We start from the raw sequence: 27,157 nt of genomic DNA, 5'->3' as shown, positions 1-27,157 counted from the left end.
CAAATATTTCCAAATCCTCCGAAGAATTCTATACAGCTCCACATACCCTGTTTCCCCGAAAATAAGACAGTGTCTTATATTAATTTTTGCTCCCAAAGATGCGCTAGGTCTTATTTTCAGGGGATGTCTTATTTTTCAATGAAGAAGAATACGGTACACATTTTTTTGCCTTATTATCGGGGAGGTCTTATTATCGGGGGGATGCCTTATATTACAACGAGAGGCAAAACTGTAAGTAGGCCTTATTTTCGGAGGATGTCTTATTTTCGGGGAAACAGGGTAGGTGCTGGAACTAGGGGTGCTAAGGGTGCTGCCACACCCCTGGCTTGATGTAGTAATAACAACCCAAATACATGGTTTCCGCCTTCATCACCCCCACTATAAAAATTGTTCCAGCACCACTGCAACTCCATCAATCAGTTCTTTTTTAAATTCAGCATCATCTGAGCAGTATTTGACATTCCTCCTTCACAAATTAAAACCCTATGGGACCCTCAGATAGCTTTCTATGTTATTTATTGGCTAGTATCTGCATGCACAGCCATTTGTCTGCTCATTATCTTTATTATTTCTATGTTATGTTAGAAAGGTTTTGAATTTGCATTTAGGATTAGATACACAATAGCTGTGTTCATTTAAGTGCACAATGGTTAGCCAAATGCTGGTATTCTATTACTAATCTATACCAGTTATGTGTAACTAATCAATTTAATGATCATCATTCTTTACTGACCGTCGAATTGTTATTACAGATGGAATTTCACTGCAGTAAGACCACATTTTAGTTCTCTGTGATATCAATAAGCACACTCTCTCTCTCTTTGCCCTTTTCTGTTTTTGTTTTCACATTTCTGGGCCATATACTTGGCTCCAAGTATTCAGGGCAAAATAATATATTCCTTTAGTTCAGCAAAGATTGAGACCATTGATATATTTTAAGTTTTGGAAACAAGCAACCTATTTATCAAATTCTGACAATGAGAAATGTATCAAATATGTTATCAAACCTATGGGAAACATTTACGGAAAATGAATGCAGCATAGTTTAACCTCTTTCCACTGTAAAAACAAAGACTTGTGGATTGAATTCCAAAAGAAAAGGTAAATCATAGACCTAACTAAATGTTTTATAGCAAATAATGAATATGATCAATGTATCGTGCTTTGCTGTTTGTGCATAAGCCATTTATGATTTTTTCAAATTTGTTTGAAATTTTTCACAGAATTATGTCAGTAACACATTCTTGGTTCATAAATCGTTTCCAAACAGTTGACTGTAAGTGTTCAATATACTAAATCTTACATGTAAGTGCGTGATTAGCTGTAATTGGGCATGTACATCTCATGGTATAGATCCCTAACTGGCTAAGTAACTGTCAGAATCATAGTCCTGGTGTGAATACTTTTGGTGATGATTTCACATTCTCTTTCCACTTAGCCTTTTTAATTTGTGTTGATGAATTCGTCTGACAGTAACCTGGGGGCCCAATCTTACAAGCACATACTCAGATGAGTAATCCTATTGACTTCAGTGTGGCTACTCATAGGAGCAAGGATTACATGCATGCATAAGGGTTTGCAGGATCCGGACCTGTGATTGCTGTGCGGGGTTTTCTCTTGTTGGAATAACTAACTAGTCTATGTCTATTTGATAAGATTGTTTGTGGTACCACCAAGACTCAGTTGCAGGTGTAATAACATGGCTACTGCAAATATGCATCTCTGCTCACCATTGTATAGAATCAGAACTGCTCAGCTGAACGTCAGAGGTCCTGTGTTGCTGACAGCTAATGGATATTTTACTTTCGCTCTGTTCGGATGGTTGGGTGCTAAGCTTTTGAAACAGGAGTATTTGGGTTCTATCTCCACTGCCACTGTGAAAGGCCAATTAGCCAGATATGGAGCTTAATGACAACCATGAAGCCCTAGATGACGACCATGGATTTGCTATTATATTAAGTCCTTTACTACTATTAGGATTATGACCTGACTATAAGAACAATGGATTGACAAGCTACTTTGGTACTTTACTTGGTTCATTGTTTGGAACATCTTTTTGCAAAGCCTGTAAGCGTATTGTCTACTTGCTATTTTATCTCCTATATTGTGAATAAAAGAAGGTAACAAGTAATGTTGATATCCAAAGTGGAGGCATGATCAGTATATGCCTGGAGCCTGAAAAGGGATGTTCTGATTCCAACTCTGACACTTAACTGCTTCTCTGGTGTTGTGTGAAGTTAATGGAAGCTCAGCACATGTGAAAATCAGGCAACTTATTTAGGTGCCTAAATATCAAGTTAGGTGCCTAATATTAGGAATTCAGGTTTGAAAATATCGGCCCTATCCTCTTTGCTTCAGTTTTTCCATCCATAAAATGGAGGATAATGATATTGACGTACTTACCTCCCAAGGGAATTGTGACGGTTAATTATTTAGTTAAGGTTTGTAAGTGATTTGAAGATGTGTGCTGCAATTTTCAAAGCTGCCTAGGGGATTCTGACACTCAAATCCCATTAGTTGTAATGGTAAATTAGGCATCCAAATAACTTAGTTGGCTTTGCAATTATCAGCTATAACATGTACATAAATTGTAAATATTCTGTTTATAATTGTAATAATTTTCCACCTGACTGCATAAAAAAACTCACAAGCACAAGACAGAAATCCAGGAGGATTACAAAAGTTAGAATACTAGTTTCCAGATGTACAGGCCTCCTTTTGTAATACAACAAGGAGTTTGGCCAATGTCTTTAAATGCATAATCACAATATGATTTTTATGGTATAGATTCCATGTCATTGTGATCTCAAAAGGATAGACAGTAGTAGAGAGAGTAATGAGGATTTAAACAGCACACACCAAGCTTGCTATTTAAAAAGCCTTCCAAGCCCCTGGTGGAATTTACTTATGAGGACTAAAAGACTCTGAGAAGAATCCCCAAAGTGCACTGGAACGAATGCCATTTTTCATGCCCTACCTTTGATTTCACAGCACTAAGTGAATTTGGATTAGCAGAGTTTGAGAAAACCAGGCTTCTTGCTAGAGATGAATAAAAAAGTTTTCTGTATCATGAACCCTGTAACAGACATTTCAGCACCTTCCAAAACACTAGTCCCTTTGCACCATTTTATTATTTTTTATAAACTCTTCTGATTTCCAGTGCTGAGCTCACTTAAGCTGGTTTAAACCAGGAATGACTCAACTGACATCAGTGGAGTTACACTGACGTAAATCTGATGTGAGTGAAAAGTTTTCGTCTGTACTAGTGTCACATACTATCTTCATTTCATTCCCCCACCCAGGCTGATTCTGAGAGGTTCTGAGCATTGGCATCTCCAAACTGAATGGGAATTCTGTCTGTTCAGGATCAGGCCTGGAGTTCTCAAACTTAACTCTTCCTGTGCCCACACCCAGCTGTTTAGTTTAGCTAAGTAATTAGTAGTTATGTGACACAGATAGCAAACTTTGTTTACTTTATTCCCTAACCGCAACTCCTAAGAATCTTCCAATGTTTATTGTTTACCCTTTGAAGTCAGACATTTAAAATCAAACTAGACTAGGGTTACCATATTTTGGGCCTCCAAAAGGAGGACACTCCACGGGGCCCCGGCCCCGCCCCCAGCCCCACCCACGCCCCAACTCCGCCCCTTCCCCAAAGTCTCCGCCCCCTCCCCTGCTTCCCGCGAAAATTTGATTCGCGGGAAGCCTGAAGCAGGTAAGATGGGGTGTGGGGGGGGAGGAGGCGCGGCCCAGGCTGGCCCCCGAGCGGCTCCAGCCTGGGTCGGCTCCGGCCCTGGCCGACCACCCCCGGCCCGCCCAGAACTGCCGGCCCCTGGGCCCCCGGTCGAGCACCCCCGGCCCGGCCCCCGGGTCCCCGGCCCAGCACCCCTGGCCCGCCCAGCAGCCCCGGGCCCCTGGCCCACCCAGCACCGCCGGTCCCCGGCGGCCCGGCACCGCCGGCCCCCGGCGGCCCGGCGCACCCCCCGGTGGCCCGGCGCACTCCCCGGCCACCCAGCACCCCCGGCGGCCCAGCACACCCCCCGGCGGCCCGGCGCACTCCCCGGCCACCCAGCACCCCCGGCGGCCCGGCGCACCCCCCGGCCGACCGGCACCGCCGGCCCGGGCACCCCCCGGCACCGCCGGTCCCCGGCGGCCCAGCACACCCCCCGGCGGCCCAGCGCACTCCCCGGCCACCCAGCACCCCCGGCGGCCCGGCGCACCCCCCAGCACCGGCGGCCCGGCGCACTCCCCGACCCCCAGCGCACTCCCCGGCCGCCCGGCACCACCGGCGGCCCGGCGCACCCCACGGCACCGCCAGTCCCCGGCGGCCCGGCGCACTCCCCGACCCCCGGCGCACTCCCCAGCCACCCGGCACCGGCGGCCCAGCGCCCCCCCCCGGCACCAGTGGTCCCCGGTGGCCCGGCGCACCCCACACTCCCCGGCCGCCCGGCGCACCGCCGGTCCCCGCCGGCCCGGCGCACCCCCCGGCCGCCAGGCAACGCCGGCTCGGCGCACCCGCCGGCCCCGGGCCAGCCCCTGGCCCAGGATTTTCCCGGACATGTTCGGCTTTTTGGGATTTCCCCCCGGACGGGGATTTGAGTCCCAAAAAGCCGGACATGTCCGGGAAAATCCGGACGTATGGTAACCCTAAACTAGACTTTCTTTCATTAGTTACCCACAAGAAAATGTAACATGACTGGTCCAGCATATTCGTGAGATACTTAAATTTCTACAGATTACAGGAAATACCAAAAATTTACACTCTGACCCCGATTTGTTTTTTAAATTACCCAGAATTACCACCAAAATATATATATATATCTCCCCAATCTTCAGAAGATAATTACTGAAATTATTCTGTAAAAGAAAAGGTAAAGGAAGTGCGGTTTGGGGATTGATCGTCCTTTAAAAAGCAGAACTCTCATTATGAGCTTTGATGTGGTACAGTTCTGTTTGTGCTTTGACTTTTACTTCTCTAAATCCTATATCATTTAGTTTCCAGTGAAGTTTAGCTTGCCCAGGCATTATATAATTTACTATGGCCAGTGCTTTCTAGATATTCTAGTATATAGCCTTTGCAGTGACATTTTGCCAAAGAAAAGTGACCTTGGTGAATATTTAATATGCTTATTTTTTATTTAAATGAACTGTCTGTATTTTGTGAACATTTGCAACAGGAGCATAGCAACTCTGCTCAACTTGCAGCCTTTATACCTCTGAGGTAGGAGGTCACATATTTTCAAGTCTTGTACCAAGAACTGGGCTCACGCCCAATGCTGACACTGCTGGATAAGTGTTGTTCTACTGTTAGCCATGCTGTCCTTTTGGAGTGGATGAAAAACCAAAATCCTCTTGTTGGGTTTGTGGTCAAGTTGTTTATATGGAAAATTTAAGGAAGCTCTTTTCCCTTTAAAGAGACCAGGTGGATTGTGGGAATTTTGAGAAGCTAGACTTTAAGCTAGCAACCTATGCAGGAGAAAAGTTCTTGGTAAGGGCACTGACCTCTTTTCTTACCATGAGTAAAGACACTTTGTGATTCCAGCCCCTGCCCAAAAAACATATACATAAGGTACGTAATACATTCTGCCAACTCTGCTCAGCATTGATTGTTTCACCTGCTTTGAAACAGGAACTGAGATAAATGTTGTGAAAGGTTCTCTCCTCTATAGTTTCATTTTAGGTTTTTCAAACTCTTCCATGTCCTCCCACAGCCCAAAAAAGGTGTGAGAGAGATTCAGGCAGCCCACAATAATGTGGAGCCTGATCCTGAGAAGGGCTGAATGTTTTTCTCCCAGGAGCATCAGTTCACAAATTGATCTCACAGGTCCTGATCCAAAGTCCAGTGAAGTGAATGGGTCTTTCCATTAGCTTCAATGGGCACTGGACCAAGCCCACAGTGGGTAATGCTACTGTAGATAGGTAATCTTTGCTATGTGTCCTTCCTGTAGGAAAATCTTACTGTCCCAGTTCCAGGGTAACTGCACCTGTAATCCCCCTCAATCATCCCTTGAGGGAACCCACGTAAGGCTTCTAGCCTTCACCTCTCTTGAGAAGAGATCCATGTCTCTCTCCCTCCTGACTGGAGGTTGTAAGGCTGCACAGATCTCTGCCTTGCACTGTGAGATCCTCAGCAAGCCAATCTACCTAAAGGCCAGTGCCTTTGCTTTGCTTTCTCTCTGAGGGCTATGAATAGTGTATTGACAGCAGTTACAAGTCCCTGCACAGCTCTTTCTAAACAAGCATCTTACTTCTTAAGGTAGAAGCATTACAGAGAAAATATGCAATACAATTTCCTAGGTGCAGCTGTACAGTTATAGACCTAATAACAAACATTTTAGTTTTTGGCCGTTCAGCTGGGTCAATGGGGTCTAGTTGTACTGAAAACAAACAGCAACTCAATCTAACTGCAATAACAAAGGCTTCATAAGGATGAGTCTCATCTTTGTTTTGTTTTCATTAATTTCTTTCAGCCGCAATATGGTTCCACATGAAAATACACCACGTAAATATAAAACCCCTTGGGCAATCCACAGTCCCTTTCAAATTCCAAATAATGAACAGTCTCCATCATGTTGGAGAGTAGCAAAATCATTATGGCAGGATTTATGGGGTGAAGAGATAGCTGATGTCTAGCCCTCAGCAGGGTAGATATAAACTCATGTTTTAAAAAATAGTTACAGTAGAAGAAAGACAAGAAAAACATTTATGAGGCCAGGATTCCTCAAAAAGACTGGCAGGCCACTGGTATGAAAATAGAAGGAAAAGAGAAGTAATTTCTGGTATTCTCTGGTTTAAACACTCCAGTCTGGTTATGATCTTGAAGGCTGCTGTGAATCTATAGTCCAAAGCCCTATCGTTTACAGTGACTCAAACCATGACATCTGTGAGTTTACACCTCCTCCAAAATAACCTAATTTTATCCTCTGTCATTTGGATCAGTGCAGCGGTGAAATCTGATCACAGATAACGGAACCAAAAGAAAGACATTCCTCTCCTCTCTTGAGTTGTATTGTGTTAGGCGTATGTCAGATCTCAGCCTACTGTATCATCTCATATTGGGACTCAGACTTGGGTATCTGACACATCGCAGTGTAAAGCAGCTCTCGTTTCTCTAACCAGCTACCATTCTATGCGTTTGTTGCAATTAAATGCTTGTAAAAACAACTCCATTTGCCACTCAATGGGAAGTCTAACTGTGATCCAATTAGAGTATGCCCCATCCAGTTACCTCAAAATGCTTTACAATATTACTGGATGAGTGAGACACAGAGGGTGGGATTTTGAGAAACTCTCATTGGGCACCTTTACGTTGCATTAAGAGACAAAAAAAATAAACCTCCACGGGCAGCGAGTCTCAGAACGTGGGTCAACAGATTTGGGCTCGCGCTATGGGATTAAAAATAGCAGTGTAGACATTCCCACGTGAGCTGGTGCCTAGCCTCTGAGATCCACCCCATTCACTGGCTCTCAGAGCCTGGGCTCCAGCCCAAGCAGGAATGTCTACACTGCTATTTTTAGCCTCGTAGTGCAAGCCCCCGAGCCTGTGTCAGTTGACCTGGGCTCTGAGACTTGCTGCAGCCAGGGTTGGGGTTTTTGTTTGTTTGTTTGTTTGTTTTTGCAGTGTAGCTGTACCTATTGTTGGCTTAATTCTGCTCCCAAGGGTTTTCATTAGTCTGAACGACTACTATGAGCTGATGAAAGAAAATCGCTGAAAAGACTAATGTGAAAAACGCTTGGAATCTTTACAGCACCCAGCAGTTAGTGCCAGTAAATATTTTCTACATCCCATGGACTTTATCTTCCAACAGTGCAAATATTATTAAAGGAAATGGCAGGATGAAAGGGAATAGCTGCAGGAAGCACTTTAGGTTCCTTTTAGCACTGCTCCAAGGAGACCGTAGAGTGATGAGGAGAGGGAGAGGGAAATAGTAGAACTGGGATTCAGCCTTCCCCAGCGCAGCGCTGTTTACATGTAACACTGAGGAAGTGGAGTGGTATATGTAATGGTGACAGCAGGATGCTCTGTAAGGATGTCAGGGATGCTTCTAGGAAAGCATGTATGGGAGCCATTGAGGGTAGGGAGAGCAGTGTTAACTAGTCCCTTTGGTCTGTGAGCCTCATTGGCGGAAGCAGGGCTAAAGGCGACCTAGCAGCTTGTGGTAGCGTGTCATGTCAGCTGCTTCTGCAGCCATTGCTGAGGGGTGTGTGGAGAGTGTGGAAGGAGAAAAGACCCTCTGTGCATCTGGCTTGGGTTCTGAGAGGTTGTGACTGGGTTTTCCCAAAGATTCCTTGCTTCTATGGCTTTATTTGGTGTCAACCTCTGCCCCTACTGCAATCCTGCAAACCAGAAGTTGGGAGAGGAACAGAGCCAAATGGTCATTGTATTCCACAGGGATTTGGGGCTGCATTCTTTCCTGCCCCCTTTGGCTTTATAGGGCAGGGCAACTGGGATCTAAGAGCCTGATTCTCTCCTTTGTTAGGCCGCTCCATAGATCCGTGTGGAGGGTATAACTGAAGGGAGACCCAGACCACTATCGCTGCCTTTATCTCCTGCACCTCAGCTGTGCTGAGCACAAGGTTGGCACAGCTAGGACTGTCTACTTATATTCAGTATTTATAGAGCACAATCACTATAGAATCCACGCTCCTCACCATCTTTAATGCACCACACCAGCCCTTGTCCCACAGGAAGTCGGGGCACAGCAGGGATTTGAACCCCAGCGCTCTCACAGCCCAGGCTAGTGCCCTGCCTGCTGGACCCTTTTTTCTCTCTGAGGCCATGATCTTTTGTTTTGAAAATTATATTCATCTTTTGCCTCACGCTAGAGTTCCCTGTTTCCTAGTGCTGTGAAAGGAAATGGAAAAAAAAAAAAGATAATTACTGGCATGATGATAATTTTATGCATTGTACTCTCAGCAGCACTCGTAGAAATGAAATAAATACTGTTTTCCCTGCCACTGCTGAGAGGTGGAGAGGTTGAAGTTAACTAAAATAAACTGTACTAATTTTTCAAATCTGTGTTTTTATTCTTTAAACCTGCCATGTATATATTCCAAAACTAACTCCGTGGTATGTTGCTGGCTAATTCAAGAATACAAGAAAAAGGGGTTATTTTAATGCTTTGTGGGTTGTGCTGTCCAAGTGGAAAAGCGATTCTTGACCTTCTGTACCAAAATGAAGACTTCTCTTTCATCTGGTTTCCATTCTATTATTTGTGCACCTTGTTATATTTAACATTGAAATCCTGGTTTCTTCTCCTTGACCCATGTTCCAGTGATTTATGTGAAATTGCTGATCCAGATGTTATCTTTGGCATCTGGTGATTCAGTTCAGACAGACCCTGAAGAATGTGGAGAAAGTAAATGTGATTTTTGAACTGCCTAATGCCTCTACTTTACACGCATCAGATGGGCCAAAAAATGCCAGTTGAAAATCATTCTTAATGAGTCACATATTCCTACTTGACATTGCTAGAAGAAAACTCGACAATCAAAATTTTATGAAAAAACTAAGATCTAAATTACACTTAATTTTTTTGTAGCAATTAGTCTTGCCAGGTTAAACTATTTAATACATTAACTAACGGGTAATAGGATACAGAGCTTTTTGTTTCTTAACTGCTAGCTGAGGTAGTTAGTGACTCAAAGTCCTCACCATCTGTTGGCTGTTTGGGTTGATGGTCCTAGTCCAGTTCTAGGTGGAAAGCCACCAACTGGCAGTTTCAACAGGAAAGGCCAAGACATGAGTGGTCATGGAAACGAAAATACCTTTTCACACCCTGAAGGGGTCCCTCTGGATTGAGTTACCAGTGAGGAAAGCTTGCCCTGGCAATCAAAGGATGTCAGTCTCCAGGACTGCCACGTGACACTTTTCCCTGTGCAAAATTCACCCTAAATTACAAAAAAAAAAAGGATTGAAAAATCGACTGTACATATATCCCTAGAGGTTTGCTATCATTGGAGACCTGCTCCTATGTCATATGTCATTAACTATCACAAAGCTTTTGGGCAACCTTCCTATTATACAGGGTATTTTTTAATACCCTAAGTCAGTGGCTCTCAACCTTTCCAGACTACTGTACCCCTTTCAGGAGTCTGATTTGTCTTGCGTATCCCAAGTTTCACCTCACTTAAAAACTACTTGCTTACAAAATCAGACATACAAATACAAAAGTGTCCCAGCACACTATTACTGACAAATTGCTGACTTTCTCATTTTTACCATATAATTATAAACTAAATTGATTGGAATATAAATATTATACTTACATTTCAGTGCACAGTATATAGAGCAATATAAAAAAGTCATTGTCTGTATGAAATTTTAGTTTGTACTGACTTCGCTAGTGCTTTTTATGTAGCCTGTTGTAAAACTAGGCAAATATCTAAATGAGTTGATGAAGACCTCTGAAGACCATTGGAAGACCTCTATGTACCCCTAGGGGTATGTGTACCCCTGGTTGAGACCCACTGCCCTAAGTTGTTCTCTGGCGTTAGCTCTTGCTACTGTTTGTGGCAACAGTTTCCAGTACATTAGGTGCATGTAGATGAGCCTCAGCCAAAACCCCATATTCAAATCCCTCTGTGCTTGGAAGAAGTTTGGATCCAAACTTTGAGCCCATCTTTAACAACTAATATGATACTGGGTTTCCTAAAAGCTCCGGCCCATCATTTAGATATTTAAATCAGCAATTGGCACGTACAACAGAGATAAGATGATGTTTTCTTTAGATGCCCGCTTTTATGTAAACTCTGTGTAAGTGACCATCAGTTTAAAACTCTAGAACGTTTGTGAACTACTAGGAACCAATGCATGATGGACAAATTCTGCCCTTGGATATGTGCCCACATGTTGCATTTTCTCCAGTGAGAGTTGTCTGGACAAATGCTAGTTTCGTCGCTTAATCTTCTTGTGGGAGGCACTTAGGCCTGGTCTACACTAGGAAATTAGGTCAGTATAATTACATTGCTTGGGGTATGAAAAATCCACATCCCTGAGTGATGCAGTTAGACAGACCTAACCCCCAGTGTAAACAGCACTAGGTTGATGGGAGAATTCTCCCGTTGACCTAGCTAAGGTCTCTCAGGAAGGTAGATTACCTACGTTGGTGGAAGAACCCTTCCTGCTGGCGTAGGGAGTGTCTACACTGAAGTGCCACAGCAGTGCAGCTGCACCACGGTAGCATTTTACGTATAGACAAGCACTTAGATATTATGTTGGTGTGGATGCTATAAGAACCTGAATAAACTCTGTGAAGGTAAAATTGAGCCCTCTATTTCCTTTGCACAGTAAAGGGGAAAAAAAAACTTTTTGTGTTCTTTTCTGCACTCCTAGATCTGCATTGAAATTAGCGTTGTCTCATTAAGCTGCAGGTAACAATTGCAGATCCATACTACCAGCAGCCACGTTCAGAGTTTTGGGGTGTTACGCCTACATAATTTTCTTTTTGATCTTCGGACTTCACCTCTCTTGATCACTGCCACCATGGAAAACAATGAAATTCTCAAGTTTGAGCTTTTCTTTCAATGCTCTGTCTCCAGTCCCTAGAAATTGTAACCTGACCTCCATCACCACAACCGCTTCATGTCGGATCATTTTCAGCCTCAGGGCCATCTTTCAGCATCTGCCTTCTAGCTTTTCTTTAAGCAGCTGGTGTATCCATCACTCCCTGTTGTACTGATTTCATAGAGCTATGTCCATTCACACCAGCTGAGGAGCTGGACCATTTTTTCGCCTTTTCCTATATTTATAAATCCATCTCTTCCATTGTTTCATTAGCTCTAACTCTGAGGTGCAGTGTTTATGAAAGACATGGTACAGAATGCAGCCCAAACTTGCTGACCGCAATCCTGAGGACTACCTTTGACCTCAACAGGAATTCAGCATCAGAGGGATTGGACCCACTTGTAATGTATAGTTTGCCTAATCTAGACTTTAAGGTCTTTGGGTCAGGGACTGTCTTCCTTTATGTACTGTATAGTGTTAAGCACATTAGTAGGGAATAAGAATAATATTTTGTATTGTATTCCTTGGAGAAGCATGACAGTGAATATTAATGGTGATAATGGGGACTTAGAATTGTTTTCCAAATGAAATCATTTTCAATTGCACTTAATACAGAGTCTTCTACATGCCAGAGGTTAACAATACTACATTCAGAAATTCTTACAAATTCTATTTAAAAAGCAGTGCTTTCTTATTCCATAGAAGCTAAAGTTCCAGGCAAGCTCTGTGAAATGCAAGATATGACCTGAAGAAGAGCTCTATGGAGCTCAAAAGATTGCCTCTTTCACCAATGCAAATTGGTCCAATAAAATAAGTTATTACCTCACCCACCTTGTCACTCAAATATTCATCAGTAATTTAGAGGTATTGCTCCATCTACTGGAACATCAATCCACTTGCAAGCTTGAATTGTCTTCTATTGTACTGCAGCAAACAGCCATACATCAGCAACAAAGAAATGGGTTGGGCAAACATCAAAAGGTTTTAATGTTCCATGTAGTCAGATAAGCCTCAACGTTTGGATGCTTATCTGAACCCTTTGAGATCTCTTGTGTGTCTCCCTCATTGCAAACTAACTCAGCCTAACAAAATAAGCTTAACTTCTCTGAATGGGGAGCTAAGAAGATGTTGTTTGTAGACGTTAAAGCACAGGATAAGAGTTATGGATTCTGTTCTCAGCTCTGCTACTGACGTTTTTTATAACCACAATTTAACCTCTCAGTCCTACAGGTTCCTGGGAGGAGAAACAGAGGCATGGGAAGGGAAAGTGACTTCCCTAAAGTCACAGCAAGTCAGTTGGCCAGCCAGGAATAGACTCCAGATCTCCTGGAGCACAATGTGGTGCCTTAGTCTTTAGACAACACTGCCTCTTTGGAGATGAACTGATGTTGTCCCATTTACAGTAGTAACCATAGTTAAACTCTAGCTGCAGCTTGCTGCTATGTGCTGAATATTTTCCAGTGTTTTTTTCCAAACAGTACAAACATTATGGTAAATATGGTAAATTATGCCCCCCCCCCCTTCAGAAAATTCAACATGTTTTTTAAGGAAATGTAGCATTCTACCCATGAAGCATCACACTTCACACTAGGCAGGGCAAGGATACCAGAATGATTCAAAGATGAGGCTAGAAATGATACTCAAAAGGAGCTTCTTCCCTTGAACCAGGCAAACCCTGGGTATGCTATCGTTCTGGGCCCTCAAGGGGAAATAAGGGTCAGTGCCTAATTAGGATAAGGAAATGCCAATTTCCACATGTTTGTGACAAGTTTTGATATTAATGAGTTCAAGGTCAAATGAAGGGGACTAGTTAGAGGAAATGGACAGTGAATGGGAAAGTTGGATAGGAGGAAACCGAATATAAAGCATGAAAAGGTAAAATAGGGAGGCAATGGGGAGTTGGATACTGGCTGATCTGGACTATGAGAAACCTTTATTTCCCCCCCCCACACACACTTTGTTTTTGTTTGCATTGAACACCACTGAAGTTTGTTTTGTGCTCTCTGCTATGGTAAAGCTTTTGCTTGAATATTTATTTTCCCCCAGTGCTCTGTTTCCAATAACTTTGCACTGATTTTTACAGATATGCAGTGTCTGTACCTCCTTTTAATAATGGGCTTCTGCTTATAATTAGCCTGTATTAAATGCTTTGATATCCCAATACATTTTGAGATGTTTATTACCACTTACGTCTTCATTTGTGGGCTTAGCACTTGTGCATAGTCCTTTTTTTGTACAATATAATAAGGTGCTCTCTGAAGGTGCTGTAGGCCAAAAGAGCAGGAAAGCTACAAGGTGTGTTATGATATGCAGGGAATTATGCAACTACTTCCATTAATACTCACTGTTATTAGCCGAATCCCACATTCCTCAGTCTTTACTCAAGCTAAACTTCCATTGAACTCAATGGGAGTTTTGCTGTAACAAAGATGTCAAGATTTGGCCCTATCCCCCTAAACATACACACACAGACACACTCTGTCTCTCTCAGACGAGATTATTATATGTGAAGCTGGTAGCACCACCTATATATAGTAAAAGTTGTCTGGTACTTTCCATTACTCTTCATTCATTGCTTATAACTACCAGACTTTAACTGTTCAGAATGAAAATTTGCCTCAGGCTGGTTTAATTTTGGAAAATTTCAACTGAAACAGTTCAACCACTTCCAGAAATGAAATTATGGGAAAATATGTTTCACCCATATCAACAAAATTCATACAACCATTGACTCAAGCTAGTTGCAGTGCTTCCAGGCTTTGGACCAGGGACTCCTCCAGATTTTGGGAGGGGAGGGGATATCACTCTAGTGTCAGTAGGGTGACCAGATAGCAACTGTGAAAAAATGGAACAGGGGGGTAATGGGTGCCTATATAAGAAAAAGTCCCCCAAAATGGGACTGTCCCTATAAAAATGGGACATATGGTCACCCTAAGTGTCAGGGATGTGCCTTTTACTGTTCCTGTGAAAATCCACCCAAACGTGTCCAAGCTGTAAACATCTGGAAAAAATCTCACTTTGCACATCACTCCTGGGGGAATTCTACACCACTATGCGCATGCAGAATTCATGTCCCCCGCAGATTTCTTTCATTCCCCGCTGAAAAATGACTTCTGAGGGAGAAGCAAAAGGAAGCTGCAAGAGTGGTCACATGCCCTTCTCTAGCAGCATGGGCACATCATTTCAGTGGTAAATCACTGAGGGAGGGTGGGGCTGGGGATGTCTTCTATCATGAACCAGGCTCAGCTGCTAGTCCCAGCTGAGCTGGGCGGGGGGGGGGGGGGGGAGGGGACTTCCTCTTCCCCTGAAAGGAGCAGCCAGGACTGGGTCAGACCCATCCCCAGAAACCTTCCCTGATACTGTGCACCCCCCTGCTTCCTGACCCCATTGCTTCTCAGCCACGGGGACAGGGGTCACTGTATGGGGAGCTGCTACCCCAGCCCCTGTGCATCTGGACCCTCCCCATATGCAGAGACTCCCACTGAGCCTCATCCCCCCTCCACCAAGCCCCCTGCACCCAAATCCCCACTCCTCTGCATCCAGACCCCCAAGCCTGCACTCAGATCACCCCATGGTGATCACCCGCACTTGACCCCTCCCCGCCCTGATAAGCCCCACCCCCTGCATCTGGACCACCCCACTGAGCCCCCTGCACCCTGACCCCCACTCTACTGAGCCCTGACCAGCTGCACCCAGACCTCTACCCCATCAAGCCCTGGACCCACCCGCTGAACCCCCCCCCCCCACACACACAGACTCCACCCTGCTGAGCCCCAACAACCTTCACCTGGACATGCCTGCCGCGTCACAATCTCCCTGCACCTGGACCCACCCCCTCATGAGCCCCCTTTGCATTGCGATTCCCCCACCGCATCTGGACCTCCCCCAAGATTGCCCCACAAAGAACTCTCTCACCTCACACCTGGATCCCCCCCACACAAAGCCTCTCTACACTTGGATCCTGCTGGGCTGAGCCTGCCTGTCCTGGCACAGGGGCCAGTGTGGGTGTGCATTTAGGGTTGCCAGGCGTCCAGTTTTTAACCGGAATGCCTGGTCAAAAAGGGACTCTAGTGGCTCTCATCCGTACACTTTCAAAAAGTGGGAGGGTTATGGCCCCTTGGCACCCCCCTCTCACTCTGGTGCCCCTGTCCGGGGCGCACCATGAAGCTAAGTTGCTCAGACTTTGTTTTCAGCCCCAGGTGGTGGGGCTCGGAGCCTCAGGCTATAGTCCCACACAGCAGTGCTTCAGCTTTCTGCCCTGGGCCCTAGCAAGTCTAATGCCAGCCATGCTTAGCTGAAATTTACTTCCGGCCACTCCTCCCCTCCTCCCCCCCAGGGGCTCCTGGTTGAGAACCACTGTTGTAGGGGATCCTCTAGTATGTTGGCCTTTTCAAAGTCATTCTTTTCCTGTGTTTGCACAGGCCACACCACTAGCATGTAATCAGAGAAGCAGTTAATGTGGCAGTTCCTCATCATTCCAGGTCAAGCTCACATGTGCAGCACACTAGCTTTATGACCTGCCCACTGCTGAACGTGAAAATTGTTTTCAATCCGAAATGCCTTTGTGGCTCTCAGGATGAAAGGGCTCACTCCCTCCAGGGTGACCCCTAAAACCTTCATCTAACTGAGGTGCTACTATATTATATTTAGGTGAGTGTGTGAGTCCCATATTGTAGCCACTCAACTTTTTTCTAATCAGGCTAGTTATTCATCAACATGTGCAGGCTAAAGCCTCCGGTTTATTTTACCCTCTTGCTGGCCAGCCCTACATGCTATCACATATGGACTGTTGGAACGTGAAACCTCTTTCAATTACAAAAACGTAATTTTCTCAAGGTTTTTCTGAAGTGCTTTCCCTGACAGCACTGTATTAGCGCTGGTGACATTTTCCTATGGCATCAATGAGCAATGCTAATACTGTAAACAAACCCACTCCTATTTAAACAAGCCTGTTATTGGCTTCCACGTGTACGACACTTACTTTAACAACAATATATTCAAAAATATATTCAACTGCAAAATTGATTTGAGCTGTGACGCGCTCTCGCTGACATTGCGCTGTGCACATGAACGCCTATGTTGGTGTAATTTATGCTGCTCGGGAGGGACATTATTTACACCCCTGAGTGACAGAAGTTATGCGAACATAGGCTGTAGTGTAGACATAGCCTCCGTTTGAGACTGCAGCACAGCTACCGCCTGCCACTCCAGCCCTTGTGTAATAGCTATCATTTTGGCTGACTCCTGGGCTTGCATCAGAGAGCGCCAGAGCTAAATTTACGCATCTGCACAGCTAGAGCTAAAATACAGATGGAACTCAAGCTGAGAACAGTAACAGAGGCAAATCCTCTAAGAGCTAGCACAGATGGGCTTCTGATTTTAACCAATAACCACCTCCCAATTGAAAAAAACAAAAAAACACCGGAAATGGTTAGTTGTAGATAAGGGCTTGTCTACATCAAGCAGTAATGTGGACTACGGGGGTGTGATTTCAAACGTGCATGAATGGATTGCACATTAATGGGCCACGCATACCCTGCTGACACACACTAAAGGTTCGCTAGTGCCCTTTAACGTAGCGCTGTTTGAAACAGTGCCATGCTAAAGCACACTAGGAACCATTACCAAAAGATTACATGATACACTATATACGGCTGTAATTAATAATGTATATTATATGCACATTTATATATTACATTACATTAGTCACTACATTGTATACACCGAGAGATCCCTGAAAACCCCCTGATTTTGGACATTTAAATAAAATTTAAATTGCTAAAACTAACCCCCCAAATTATATTTATAAACCCTACAAAACAGAAGCCGTACATGTACTACACATTGACCAATGTGCCCCCTCTGCACCAAGCAGTGTAGAAGTGGAATGCATGTATGTATTTAGCAATCATTTCTCAGCCGTAACTTTACAGGAAAAGGTTTCTCATTTGACACTAAATTCTGGAGCAATTTATATCAAAAGCCACTTGGAAATTTTGTTTCATAATGTGAAAAGTCAACACACATGTGAAGGCCATGGAAAAGTGGGCCTTTGAAAATTCCGCTCCATTATCAATCAGACTACACAATCAGTGTTCAGAAAATAATTAAACTCCTTTTTAAAATAGCAGTTTGACAACATTAAATGAGTATGTTTGCACTGAGCCATATCTGTGGAATGATGTTGCAGTGCTGTGAAATCCCAGATCTTTGTTTTCATAGCTTTTGAATAATGAGTGTGTAGCTCACTTAGGCCTTGGCTACACTTGCGAGTTACAGTGCTGTAAAGCCACCCCCAGCGCTGTAACTCACTCCCCGTCCACACTGGTAAGGCATTTGCAGCGCTGTATCTCCGTGGTTGAAGCGCTGCATGTACTCCACGTCCCCGAGAGGAATGGCGAGTATTGCGCTGCCGCTGCAGCGCTGCGGCGCCAGTGTGGCCGCCCAATGCGCTGTGAATGGTCTCCAGAATTATTCGGCAGTATCCCACAATGCCTGTTCTAGCCACTCTGGTCATCAGTTCAAATTCTACTGCTCTGGCCTCAGGTAACCAACCATGTGACCCACCCTTTACATTCCCCAGGAATTTTAAAAATCCCCTTCCTGTTTGCTCAGCCCGGCGTGGCGTGGAGTGCTATCAGCGAATCGTTCCAAGTGACCATGCCTCCACGTGCCAAGCAAGCCCCAGCATGGAGCAATGGCGAGTTGCTGGACCTCATCAGCGTTTGGGGGGAGGAAGCTGTACAGTCCCAGCTGCGCTCCAGCCATAGGAATTACGATACCTTCGGGAAGGTATCAAAGGACATGATGGCGCTCCAGGATGCTTATCTAGACCATCCTTGACAGATATTTGTCTAACCTGCTCTTAAAATCCTCCAATGACCAAGATTCCACAACCTCCCTAGGCAATTTATTTGAGTGCTTAATAATCCTGACAGGAAGTATGCTGCAATTTATGCCCATTGCTTCTTGTCCTAGCTTCAGTGGGTAATGAGAACAATTTTTCTCCCGCCTCCTTGTAACAACCTCTTCTGTACTTGAGAACTGTTATGTCCCCACTCAGTCTCTCACCTCCAAACACACCCAAACTTTTCAACCTTTGCTTATTATAGGTCATGTTTTCTAGACCTTTAATCATTTTTGTTGCTCTGCTCCAGACTTTCTCCAATTTTTTCTACTCTTTCTTGACATGTGGCACCCAGAACTGGATGCAATACTACCGTTGAGGCTGTATCAGCAGAGAGCAGAAGAATTACCTCTTGATTAAGACACTCCTGCTAATACATCCCAGAATGTTTGCTTTTTTTACAACAGCGTTACACTGACTCCTATTTAGCTTGTGATCCACTGTGACCCCCCAAATCCCTTTCCGCAGTACTCCTTTCTGGGCAGTCACATCCCATTTTGTAGGTGTGCGATTGTTCCTTCCTAAGTGGAGTACTTTGCATTTGTCCTTACTGAATGTCATCCTATTTATTTCAGACTGTTTGTCCAGATCATTTTGAACTTTAATCCTCTGCTCAAAGCACTTGCAACCCTTCCCAGCTTGGTATTGTCTGCAGTACCTCAAAAGTACAGTCATCTGAGACAAGTGCACTATTGGGCATGTGGTAGTTTATTTTGAAAATGCCAGATATCTTCAAATTAAAAAATTAATTACTTCAGAGAAGTGGAGTTGTTGTACTGTTTCCCCATTTGAGTTGGTGGGGGAAGATCTTCAGCTGCTGTCAATTGTCATAGTGCCATTAAAGCTATGACAATTGACATCAGCTGTGGCCATTTTCCAACTTCAGCTTCCTCTTGCAGACTGTATTTTAGGAACAGTTGTCATTGAAAAATGACATGAGTCTAACCATTTATTTTTTTTGACATTTACTTCCCTTTGTTTGGATTATAAATGTTTGACAGCTGGCTGCTCCAACACTTTTATTTTTCAGCATTGCCTTGTATTTTAGTAGTTTTCTGAAGAGGTAGTTGTATATGCAACGTCAGCAAAAACATATTGCTGAGGTATAGAGAAATCCACCAGAAACTTAAAACCCTCCTAGAGCCAGACTTCATAATGGTATATTCAGACTTGCTATTCAAGCAGAAAATTTTGTTATACTCTTCTAGAACTTCCTAGTTCACCACAGGAATATGCAACAAAATTGCTAATTCCATAAAGCTCACCTACATTATCACCTGCCTTGCTCAGGCTCTCTGTTTAACTACATGGAAACATGAATTTCCTCTTTTATCCTGGAAGAGATTGGTGTCCCCTTGCTACATTGTGCTGCAATCTTCAAATTACCCACTATTAACTTGCAAAAGAACAGGAGAATGAATATTCTAGTGACTTTAACAACTAATATCCACTACCTGTTTGATGTAGAAATACTCACTTAACTGTATTTGTATGGGATCTGATATTTAAGTATCTAAATGCTCTCTACTTCAAACATTTTTTAATGCATGTTTTTATTCTTTTTGGATAGTCACAATGAAATCTTTTTAAAATTAGGTTCTTCTCTGCTTATGCAACTGAAAATAGAGGCATTAAAATGTGTAGGAAGGGACTAAAGGAGGAAAACTTCCAGCAAATCCTTCAGTTTCTCTTATGTACATCCACCCTGTCCCATGTGGATCACCTCTGCTGAACTCAGATATTGAAGAGGTGGCTGATTCTACCCCCTTCGCAGTGGGCAGAGGAATCCTTCCATGCAAAGATTATGTAGGCTTAATCAGGATCTAAAAGCAGACTTCCAGAGAGCTATTAATGACTCTTTTCCTCCATTGGGAGAGAGGGATTTGGGGAGGGAACTTGATGCAGGAGCTCACCTAAAACAGGGCATGAATGTTAGAGGGACAGTTTGAATTATTTCATCCTTAGTGTGGGATCCTTTGATTTTAAATACAGAACTGCTAGTCAGCCAACTGAGCAAAAAAATTAAATTTGGGATTAGGGAAAGAAATTCAAAAAATACAAGATGCGACGTTTTAAATGTGACTATCAATGGGGACTCGGATTTTATTCACTGGAGAAATAAAACTAAATATTTATTCCTTATTTTAGTTTTTAAAATACTCCAGTAGTAAGGATTAAACTAGAAAACTTGGTGATGACTGAAAATACTAAATGACATTTATTTGTATTCTAATTTAGGGATATAAGCTACATGTTAGCACATGGCACTTTACTCATTATTTTCTGTATATAAGCAGATCACATTCTTGATCATCAAAATCTTGCTTTTCTTTGATAATTATATATGTACATTACACCTTCAACCTTTATTTTACCTAATTTGAATATAATGTTAAAACTTTTAGTTTTACATGGTTTTTAATTTTAGGCATGTTAAGATGGAAATAGTTGGTCAAAGGCCTTCTAGAGTCACAAGAAGTCCTATAAGAATGTGCATGCCAGAACCCAAATGTGATTAGGTGTTCTGAATGCATGCAAATTTAATGTAAATGCAAGCGCAAAGTGCTCAATTTTCCTCTCTTTCACTAGTTTTACTACACCAGTGCAACTCCACTGACTTCATAAATTACTCCTGATTTACCCCGATGAAAGAGAATTGCAAACAAAGTACACTTCTCTACACTGGCCTTTTTCTGTGAATGAAAGTGCAAGAAAGGTTAGTAAGCTGACCACACTTCAGCAGGAACTTTTTTTTTAAACAGTGTACGAAACCTTTATTCACCAATAAGTTAAAGTGCTTTCATAAATAGATGGTTAGTCTTTTGTACGCTGTTTAAGAGTATAAAGCTTTCAGTAAAAGCTTCATTTATTCCTCAGACTCTGATCCTTCCTCATCTTGACTGATTTGGAAGTAGCGCAGCTCATAGGTCTCCTTATCAGATGCGACCACACGAAGCCAGTCACGAAGATTGTTCTTCTTGAGATATTTCTTTGTGAGGTATTTCAGATACCTTTAAAAAAGGTAAATATCAATTAACATTCTCTCATAAGACTTCTTATTGCTGTCTTCTGTGTGACATGCAGGATTCAATTTTATGAATGTAACAAATACAAAAATTGCAGTTTTTAGTAGACATAGGCATGGTGACCTTTGGAAATATTCAAACACCCCTGTTCAGAAACTAAAATGGACTATATGTATATTAACTACTTCATATGCAGAATTTCATTGCTGAAGTATCAAATTTTTGCAGTATGTTATACTTCACTATCACACAGTGCTATGGCAGTGAAGACAGTGATGTCAAGGCACTAGAAACTGACACTAGCACACTTAGTTTAGTATTCTTCCCATCCTAAAAGCTTATCTACACACACAACAAACTGTAATCCTTAACTGTTAAAGGGGTACAATCCCCCACAAATTCCCCAGTGTGGATGCAATATAGAAGTGCTTATTCTGATACAGCATATTCCCCTAAATTATGGGGAATAAGCTAACCCTGTATAAAGCAACTTTATCAAACACTGTGACTATGTCTACGCAAGCACTTTTGTCCGTCGGGGGTGTGGTTTAATTATGCCAATGGAGCGCTCTCCCGTCGGCACAGAGTGACTACATGGCAGACCTTACAGGGGCACAGCTGTGCCACTGTACAGTTTATAGTGGTGACATAGCTTTAGTTCACACAAGGGGTATACTGATTTAATTATCTCTGTACAAAAATACATCACATGGCTAAGCATAAGTTAAACTGATACAAAAACTGTGTGTAGGCCTGGTTTAAGTCACTAATATTTACATGTTAAGAAAATCAAATATTACACTATTTTACACTAGATCGTATCAGAATTAAATTATATCCTGTCCATCTAATCATAATTCAGAATCAGTTGAACCATAATATGTATACAAGGACAAGCAGATCAACAACCACCTTATAAATCAAAACTATGCCCACCTTTTAGAGAACTGCTTCTCAGATATGACTGTGATCTTGTTCTTAAAACGTTCAATGTGAACTATGTTCCCCAGGTTTCCAGTTTTTCCATTGACCTTAACCTTCTCCTTTAGGAATTGTTCCTATTTCAATAAAAGAGGAAAAAGAACACTAGGGAATGGTGCCCTAGGTATGCACTAGGGAAGGGACCCTAGCCATATAGCACATGTTAAAAATCCAAATGTACTGTACATGTTATGTACATAACAATAAAATCTTGCTGTAAGCAACTGAAACAACCTCTATCTTGAACACTTTTAATGTAATGAATAAAATTTCTTCTCTATAAAAGATGTTTCATACTTGTGTTTGAAAATTCAAGCCTTTTTAACACGCATTTATTTAAAATATAAAACTATACTGACTGACAATTTACTTTTTTAAACTCTTAATTAATATACTTTGTCAGCTGTGGTCTGATCTCCATATATACTTAAACATATTATAAAGTTGTTCATTAAGAGTATGAATAATAAAGCTACTTACAAAATTTCCAGAATCAAATATTCCATCTTCTACAGGATGGGTGAGGTCAAGGCTAAACTTCCAAGCTGATTTTTTTGATTTTCTGTCTTTTTTCTTTAAAAATAAGACAACTAGTTATTATATATCACTCCCCCAACTCCACACACACACTTTAAAAACAAAAACCCCTACTACTACCAGGGACATCTGCATGAAAACAGAATCCTGTTTGTTAGTTTATTTATACACCTCTACCTCGATAGAACGCTGTCCTCAGGAGCCAAAAAATCTTACCACGTTATAGGTGAAACCGCGTTATATTGAACTTGCTTTGATCCACCGGAGTGCACAGCCCCCCCCCTCCCGCCCCCCCCCCCCCCCCCCGGAGCACTGCTTTACCACGTTCTATCCAAATTAGTGTTATATCGGGTCGCGTTATATCGGGGTAGAGGTGTACTATCATTAAATGGACTCCTTCACTACCTCTTGCAAGGAGTAACCACACAATTGCCTGACACCTACTGGACAAAGAGCTGATTACACTGGCTCCTAAGGCCTGAGCTAAACTCATGCATTTTTTATTGCATTGCTAGGTCAGAGAGGGAGTTTCATGTTTTACTTAAACAGTGGGAGTCCTGTGGCACCTTAAAGACTAACAGATTTATTAAGGTGCCACCGGACTCCTTGTTGTTTTTGTGGATACAGACTAACATGGCTACCCCTCTGATGTTTTACTAACATAGCTATGCTGGTAAAAGCCCTACTGTAGTTGCAGTTTCACCAGTGTAAATGCACTAGTATAGCTTATGCCAGTACAAGCACTTTTATACAAATATAAGAGTTACCTATATTGGTGTCAAGTATCAGAGGGGTAGCCGTGTTAGTCTGAATCTGTAAAAAGCAACAGAGGGTCCTGTGGCACCTTTGAGACTAACAGAAGTACTGGGAGCATAAGCTTTCGTGGGTCAGAACCTCACTTCTTCAGATGCAAGACATCTTCCCTTGCATCTGAAGAAGTGAGGTTCTGACCCACGAAAGCTTATGCTCCCAGTACTTCTGTTAGTCTCAAAGGTGCCACAGGACCCTCTGTTACCTATATTGGTGTAATTATACTTGCAAAGCCTTCTTGCTGTAGGCCTTAGTTTCTTATTCTATATATCATATCAGTTATTGGACTTCTCATTACCAGTCTACTTACTATAAGTACTGAAAGCTCTTACCAAATTGGCATTAAAAGTCAACTTGGCCAACTCCCAAAATAGATCGATGGTACAGCAACAAAACATGCTCAGAAGATGGAGACTTTAGGCACCCATGTTTGAAAATGCTAATCAAAAAAGGTGCCTCCACAGAAGATTTTCAGAAGTATTGAGCACCCCCAGCTCCATTCAAACGAATAGGACCAGGGAGTCTTCAGCACCTCTGAAAAAAGCAGGCCACTTTTACTGAGGTGCTTACATATGGATGTATGTGCCTAGCTTTAGGTAGTCATGTCTGAAAATCTCAGCCTGTGCACACAGCGGTCAATGCACAGTTGAGATGTCACAGGGTCCGAGTCACGCTATTGAAAGACCCAGTTTGAACGGGATGTGCATTTACATGGTGCCTTTCACCTCAAGACCTCAACGCACTTTGCGAGGCTAATAACCACCTCGGCAAGGCAGTGAGTCGTTCGCTCGACTTTGGGGAAACTGAGGCACGGACGCAGTTAAACGTTTAGCCCACGGTTATAGCGCGAGCTCTGCAGTCCTGATTTCCACCTTCATGGGCTACCCACTTTATAATCCCCCAGCCACGGCCCTTGTCCCCCTGCCCTCAGTGTTTCGCCTCGGGATAGTGTCAGCCTTGCCGCAAGGGGGCCGGGGGGGGGGGGGAAGGACCTGTCAGGCTGCACTGAGGGGAACTGAGGCCCACTGGCGCCATGACAACAGGGCTGCCCCCCCATTTGCGGGGGGAGCGCGACCCCCAGCGCCGGGGTCCCTTGGGCGGCCCATCAGCCGCCCCGGCCCGCAGGGACAGGCTGGCGCAGACCCGCCCCTCTCCTTGAAGGGAGCAAGCGGGCAGTGGGGGCCGGCGCAGCGGTACCGGGGCTTGCCTAACCCTCCCGCGGCCGCCGGCCGCCCACGCGCCCGTCCCGCTCACTCACCGGCGCCATCTCGCCAGCGCTCGGGCCTCTCAAAAGGCGGAAGCCGCCGCCGCGCGGGGCTTTTATTGCTCTCGTGGTGTGATGTCATCACGCAGGAGCGTGAAGCGTAAAGGAGGGACACGCGGCCGAATGTGGGGTGGCTGTTGCGTCACAGCCTGCGAGGGGGCGGGGCATGGGCGTTAGCAGTCCGCTGCGCTCAAGCGCAGGGCTATGCCGTGCTGCGCTGAGAGGTGGGAGGCGCAGGGGGGTTTGGAGAATTGCGTTCCTATTTCTTTGTGTCCCATAGAGCAGGAGCAGGCGCGTGAGGTTGGGGAGTGTTGTTTTTTTGCAGCTTTAAGAAACACGATTAAAGCAACAACAACAAAACAAACCCCAGGACAGCACCAGGAATGCTTACGTGCCAAAACGTTAAGAATTAGGGGGGGAAAGTCAGGCTTTTTAACAAGGAAAAATCTTTGAACTAGTAAGGCAAATCCATTCAACCTAAAACAAAACCTTGGGGCAGTTTTTCAAAATATTATCCAAGGTCCCGCTCCTGCAATGAGCCTTGCCCAGGTGTACCCCTAAAGCCAGGCAGAGCTCCGTGGAGGACTGAGGTCTAAATTTCTAAAGGGACGGGGGGAAGGAAGCATCTGCACCCATGCTTGTGCCCTCTGCCTTGCAAATGCAAATTGTATTGACTGAAAATGTTGAAGCAGTCACACTTCGAGCCAGCATCGACATTGTTTTTTCTTGGCGCAGGCAAACTATGGGCCTTACCCTGCATTAGGCTATGTTAACACAGACCCTAGCACCTTTACAGCAATCCCACTGATTCAATGGGACTCCACAAAGATAGAGGGCTTTGTTGTGTTAGCAACTCCTATGCAGCACTCAGTCTACAAATCATTTTCCTGTGCCGTATGCCTTTCGCAACCAGCATAATGCTCTCAATAAGCTATAATGACAGGTTTAATCCTGAAAACTTCTGCTCCTTGAAGTGGTGAAACTTTTTCTCTCTCATCCTCAACTCCCCAAAACCATCTTTTACACCCACTATTGTAACATATAGTCACCCTCTTTCTGACTGGAATCCATGCAAAGTGATGACCTGCTGTCAATATGAAAGGTTTTAAAATCAAAATAGTGAGTGAGTCAGGACACCAACACCATGGGAACATAAGGACAATTGGCAACAGAAAACAAAACAAGAAGGCAGAAGGGGAGACTAGAAATGGGGGAGGCTGTGGAATGACAAAATATGGAAATTCAGTCAACTTTGCAATAGGTCTGTGTTACCCTTACATGGTGGTAGAAGAGATAATGCCTGCATACAGGGACCAGAAAATCTGTATCAGTTTCAAATATATTAGCACTAAGGGACTGTTGCAGCAGGACAAAGGGCTATTGGACCACACAGGCTGGGAACAACTCCTATATGGTCACAAAGTGGCAACACAAATTCCCCATTTCTCTATATATCATAAGATATATCTATATATCATAATATTCCAGGAACCTGACGCTGTATGTCACAATGGAGCTTAGAATAACTGTAGTCAGTGTGAAGCAATGGAACCAGCTACAAGCATGGTTGAGAGCTCGTCTTATTCAGAGTATCACCAGGTTCAGTCATCACCAGGTTTTGTGGTCTGTCACTGTCCAACCCTTAAGGTCTCAGATATTTTTGACTTCTTTTACACACATAACTTTATGAATTACTCCTGTGACAGGCTAGTACAGGCTTTCAGCTACTAAAAGTTAATGTCTACATCAGGGGTCGGCAACCTTTCAGAAGTGGTGTGCCGAGTCTTCATTTATTCACTCTAATTTAAGGTTTCGCGTGCCAGTAATACATTTTAACATTTTTAGGTCTCTTTCTATAAGCCTATAATATATAACTAAACTATTGTTGTATGTAAAGTAAATAAGGTTTTTAAAATGTTTAAGAAGCTTCATTTAAAATTTAATTAAAATGCAGAGCCCTCCGGACCGGTGGCCAGGACCCGGGCAGTGTGAGTGCCACTGAAAATCAGCTCGCGTGCCACCCTTGGCACACGTGCCATAGGTTGCCTACCCCGGTCTACATGTTGCTTTAAATTATTCCTCAATTTTACACACTATAATGACCGGAGCCCACCCGACCCCCAATA

At 43.7% G+C, this 27,157-nt stretch overlaps 1 protein-coding gene and 1 long non-coding RNA gene across 2 annotated transcripts in view; one reads left to right on the top strand and one right to left on the bottom strand.

Moving 5' to 3' along the window:
* The window catches only part of LOC101950133 (uncharacterized), a 45,868-nt gene extending 32,300 nt beyond the window's left edge, over positions 1–13,568 (top strand). The window contains exon 4 of the long non-coding RNA XR_256142.4: positions 11,780–13,568. This is a non-coding gene — a long non-coding RNA (uncharacterized LOC101950133). The remainder of the gene's footprint in view (positions 1–11,779) is intronic.
* A 7,592-nt stretch (positions 13,569–21,160) lies between these two features.
* RPL22L1 (ribosomal protein L22 like 1) lies at positions 21,161–25,159 on the bottom strand. Its single transcript, XM_005299251.4, has 4 exons — positions 25,026–25,159; positions 22,901–22,993; positions 22,376–22,497; positions 21,161–21,424 (listed from the first exon to the last, which is right to left on the bottom strand). The coding sequence occupies exons 1-4, from the start codon at positions 25,032–25,034 to the stop codon at positions 21,280–21,282; spliced, it is 369 nt and encodes a 122-aa protein (XP_005299308.1). The 5' UTR covers positions 25,035–25,159; the 3' UTR covers positions 21,161–21,279.
* Positions 25,160–27,157: the final 1,998 nt, after the last annotated feature.

This window comes from Chrysemys picta, chromosome 9 (genome assembly GCF_011386835.1).
Source record: "Chrysemys picta bellii isolate R12L10 chromosome 9, ASM1138683v2, whole genome shotgun sequence".
NCBI lineage: Eukaryota > Metazoa > Chordata > Testudines > Emydidae > Chrysemys > Chrysemys picta.
The sequence above is the reverse complement of the archived record's forward strand: the minus strand, read 5'-3'. Positions and strand labels throughout refer to the sequence as shown.